The sequence below is a fragment of the Olea europaea genome, chromosome 1 (assembly GCF_002742605.1).
Source record: "Olea europaea var. sylvestris chromosome 1, O_europaea_v1, whole genome shotgun sequence".
Lineage (NCBI taxonomy): Eukaryota > Viridiplantae > Streptophyta > Magnoliopsida > Lamiales > Oleaceae > Olea > Olea europaea.
In genome coordinates this window covers 1,857,675-1,861,761 of record NC_036237.1, presented here as the reverse complement: position 1 = coordinate 1,861,761, position 4,087 = coordinate 1,857,675, and the positions used below count along the sequence as shown (strand labels likewise).

Below are 4,087 nucleotides of genomic sequence, written 5' to 3'. Positions count from 1 at the left end.
ATGGTTCCAATGAAATGTGTGGTTGAAATTAATTGTTCGATATGATTTAAATTTTTATCAACATTTTTAACTAAACCAAATAGGGACATAATATCTCGACAGTATGATCTACATACTTTCAATATTCTTTAGATTTTAAGAAAGTCTTCATGAAATATTTATAGTGTCCATCAAAACAAGGGACCGTGGGTTGAACAAATGAATTTATTAGATTCTTTTTTTCTTTTTCTTTTTTTTTGTTGCATCTCAAGAGATTGAAGAGAAAAAAGAGTCCAAACTATATTATGAAAATTTTAACATACAGAATATGTAGAACCATTTGATATGGAAAATTTCTAGAGAATGTTATTAGCAGCTTAAATAAATAATTACAAAAATAGATAGTTGTTACAAATGAGGAAATTGTTTAAAAACCACTAAAGGACATCACATTGTCTGAATCGTTAGTGGAAAAGTGTCTGATGATGGAATGTTGTCACTAGTACTTGTCCATTGGTAATCGTCATCTGAGATCAATATTGATTTGGACTTGTGCATTTGTACACTTTGATTTTTCATTTCAGAAGTGGTCGAGAGTTTTTGAGACATTCTAACACTCTCCAACTCCATGGCTACTTCTTTCATAGTTGGCCTTTTCTTTCCATTCAAATTTAAGCACCTTTGTGCAACTTTGGCCACTGCAATAAGCTCTTCTTTGTTACTTTGATGTAAAAGTTCGGTGTCAAGAATTGTTTCAAGATCTTTTCCTTCCATGCATAGCAAAAACCATGTTGCTAAGCTCCTTTGCTCTCCTATTCTATCAAAAGATATTGGTTTTTGTCCAGTCAAGAGTTCGATAAGAACAACTCCAAAACTATAAACATCACTCTTTTCTGTAAACTGACTTGACTGAAAATATTCTGGATCTAAGTATCCCATTGTCCCTTTTACTAAGGTAGTTTGATGAGTTCGATTCGCTGCAATTGACATTGAAGTTCCAAAGTCAACAACTTTTGCTACATATTTTTCATCAAGAAGTATGTTGGATGATTTAATGTCTCTGTGATAGATGGGAACAGAAGTTGCAGAGTGAAGATACGCAAGTGCTTCTGCGACTTCTACAGCAATTTTCAAACGCCGATGCCACAAAAATGGGAATTCATCGCTCTCATCATGGATATAATCGAAAAGTGTTCCATTGGAAATGAATTCATAAACTAGTAACGGAACTTCTGTTTCTAGGCAACAACCTAATAGCTTAACAATATTTCTGTGAATGATTTGTGAAAGCATGACAACCTCATTAATGAATTGTCCCAATTGATTTTCATCTATTAAGATTGATTTCTTTATTGCTACGATTTTTCCATCAGACAACATACCTTTATACACAGTCCCTTGACCTCCTTTACCAAGTATTCGACTTTTATTGAAGTGATCAGTTGCTCTCTCTAGTTCTTTAGAAGTGAAAACTCGTGTTTTTTCAAGTATAGCTTCATCCTTCGATATTTGTTGTTGTAGCAGGAGTCCACCATTTCGTTCGAAGAACTTTTGTTTGCGCTTCTTATTTTTTCTCTTCTCGTGGAACTTGTACAACCAAAAGCAAGTTGGTAATAGAAGTAGTAATCCTAGTCCTGAGGCCAAACTTACTCCTGAAAGTGTCAATATATGCAAATTAATTCAAGACAAGAACATCGCATCTAATTTAGACTCCAATCACATATAGTTTTATTCGAGTAGGAATATTGATCTTTTTTTTTTTTGTTCATTTAGTTATTTGATATTGACAAAACAATATGGCAAAACTAATTATACCATGCACATATTTCACAATACTTCTATTTTTTGTAGAGGAGCTTCCTCGAAAATGAAAATTTTCAAAATAATAATAATAATAATAATAATATATAAAAAGAAATAAAAATATTTAACTATATTCAAAAGAATCTTCTTAGTGTCAAAAGTAATTTTTGGCATTTCAGAAGTCCTTCCAAACATGCCCTAATACTTAAATTGGGAGCATATATCTCTTAATTTGATTTGCTATTCTTAATGATATGATCGATATATTGGATTATTGAATTTACTGATGATTTAGAAATCCAAATTTTAATAAAATATTAAATTAATACTTGCTTACATAAAAATTAAATTAATTAAACAATGGAAATATTAAGAAAAATAAACTCTAACTATTTAAAATGCATAAATTAATTAAAAATTACCTATTGTCACTTTGCTATGAGAGTTTGGCACTCGTCTACAACCGGTACTATTTTTTTTGCCATCACCATAATAACCATCATTGCAATAACAGTTATACGAACCCAAAGTGTTGACACAAATTCCATGGGAGGTGCACGGATTATTGTTGCATTCATCGATATCTGCAACGCGTCCATCAAACATCAAAGCAGATAACTGTTAGATTTCTTGTATCGAATTGCATAGGAGAATGTACAAGTCTTTTAATTGAATAATAGTAATTTTACAACTAACCTTGGCACCCTAAGTAAGGATTGCCCTCATATCCTTCGTTGCACCTGCAGTGATATCCTCCATTATGGATATCCAAGAGGTTAATGCAACGACTATTCTTTCCACATGAAGTTTTGGTGCAATTCGAATCAGGACCAATTCTCCAATCTAATACCAATGGCCTATCCGTAAACTCTTTATTATTCTTTCGGAATGCTCTTGGATCATTGAGGTCAGATAATTTAAATTTGATATTACCAAGTTTTCCTATCATTCCAACGAAGGCAAAACTACACCCCAAATATTTTATCTTTCTTCCCCAATTAGTATGCATGTCGACCAGAGCAACATTGAGAAAGTCAGTTTTGGATATGGAGGTTTGGCAACAGCACCTGCCAGGGCATGTTCCGATGAGATGTTTATTAACGTTTTGACACAACGACAGACAACCAGTACCGCTGTAATCATGGGTAAGGTTTGAAAATTGTTGTATCAGAGCGAAGTCATCACCACCAACTATTGTTAGCTGATTTGAATCTGACAAGGTATAAGGAGTAGAATCAAAATTGAGGTATATAGAATAATTCTCCGCATTGTAATTGGTTGGCATGCGATAGCATGTCCTTGCCAACTGTAGCACCGAGTTCTTAACATAGATTTGGGATTTTGAGATATTAACAACCTCTAAGTAATTAGGGACTTCTTGGGGAAACTCACTGGAAATATTTAAGTGGAGGTAAGGTTTTGGAGGGTTGAAAGTAGTATGGCAGTGGATGCTAAAGTTTGAGTTCTCATAACAATTTGGGCCGATACCAAATGGGTATGGAATTTCTACGTTACCACATCTGTTTTGGCAGCCAGCTTTGGTAATGTTGGTAGTGGTGATAGCAATTGACGGTGGTACCACCGCCAGTGAAAGCAAGAAGAACATATGGAGGAAAGCATAACGCAAAACCATGATTTGCTTTGCAATTTGCAAGTTCAGAATGATTAAGCTGATCTGTATTTATAGACCAAAAAAACAAAAACAAAAATTCTCAATTGGTATCACATTAGGATGTCACCTTAAAAAAAAAAAAAAAAAAAAAAAAAAAAAAAAAAAAAAATCTTTGTCATTTCATTCTTGTAGAGATCTAGTTGTGCAGGTAGACACAAATTTTCTGATAATTTCTTCCACTAATTGTCACTAGATGGCGGCTTTTGTTTAATATAATTATTATTATTATTATTATTATTATTATTATTATTATTATTATTATTATTTATTTATTTTTTACAGAAAATAAATTGATTGTCAATAAAATAACAAAATTGACTTCAATGAAAAGTTTGGGCCCCATCTCTCTCTTTTTCTTTCTTTTGAGTATCAAGCACAATTAGGAACGGTATAAGTTCACATCTCTTTCATCGTAAGTTTTGGTACAAACGTCTCTGTCTCAACATCAAAGGCCATACAAGGTACCATATACGATTTACGATCACCAGCTGCAACCTTAAAATTGTTAGGAAATTTTTGCAAAATATAACATATATTTAAGACTGAAAAACAAAAATGAATATATGCAAACGAAAAAGAGTTGACAAGTAAATTCGATAACAAAACAGCAATCGAATCCTTGTGTAAATGCAA

At 32.6% G+C, this 4,087-nt stretch overlaps 1 protein-coding gene across 1 annotated transcript; it reads right to left on the bottom strand.

The window, feature by feature from the left end:
* Positions 1 to 323: 323 nt before the first annotated feature.
* LOC111411785 (wall-associated receptor kinase-like 8) lies at positions 324 to 3,417 on the bottom strand. Its single transcript, XM_023042422.1, has 3 exons — positions 2,479 to 3,417; positions 2,205 to 2,366; positions 324 to 1,631 (listed from the first exon to the last, which is right to left on the bottom strand). Exons 1-3 carry the CDS (start codon positions 3,413 to 3,415, stop codon positions 427 to 429), a joined length of 2,304 nt encoding a protein of 767 aa, XP_022898190.1. The 5' UTR covers positions 3,416 to 3,417; the 3' UTR covers positions 324 to 426.
* Positions 3,418 to 4,087: the final 670 nt, after the last annotated feature.

Coding starts and splice junctions, on each gene's coding strand:
- LOC111411785 (XM_023042422.1), bottom strand. CDS start 3,415: ATGGTTTTGCGTTATGCTTTCCTCCATATGTTCTTCTTGCTTTCACTG. Junction 2,367..2,478: donor TCCTTACTTAGGGTGCCAAG/GTTAGTTGTAAA, acceptor GACGCGTTGCAG/ATATCGATGAATGCAACAAT. Junction 1,632..2,204: donor TCATAGCAAAGTGACAATAG/GTAATTTTTAAT, acceptor TGACACTTTCAG/GAGTAAGTTTGGCCTCAGGA.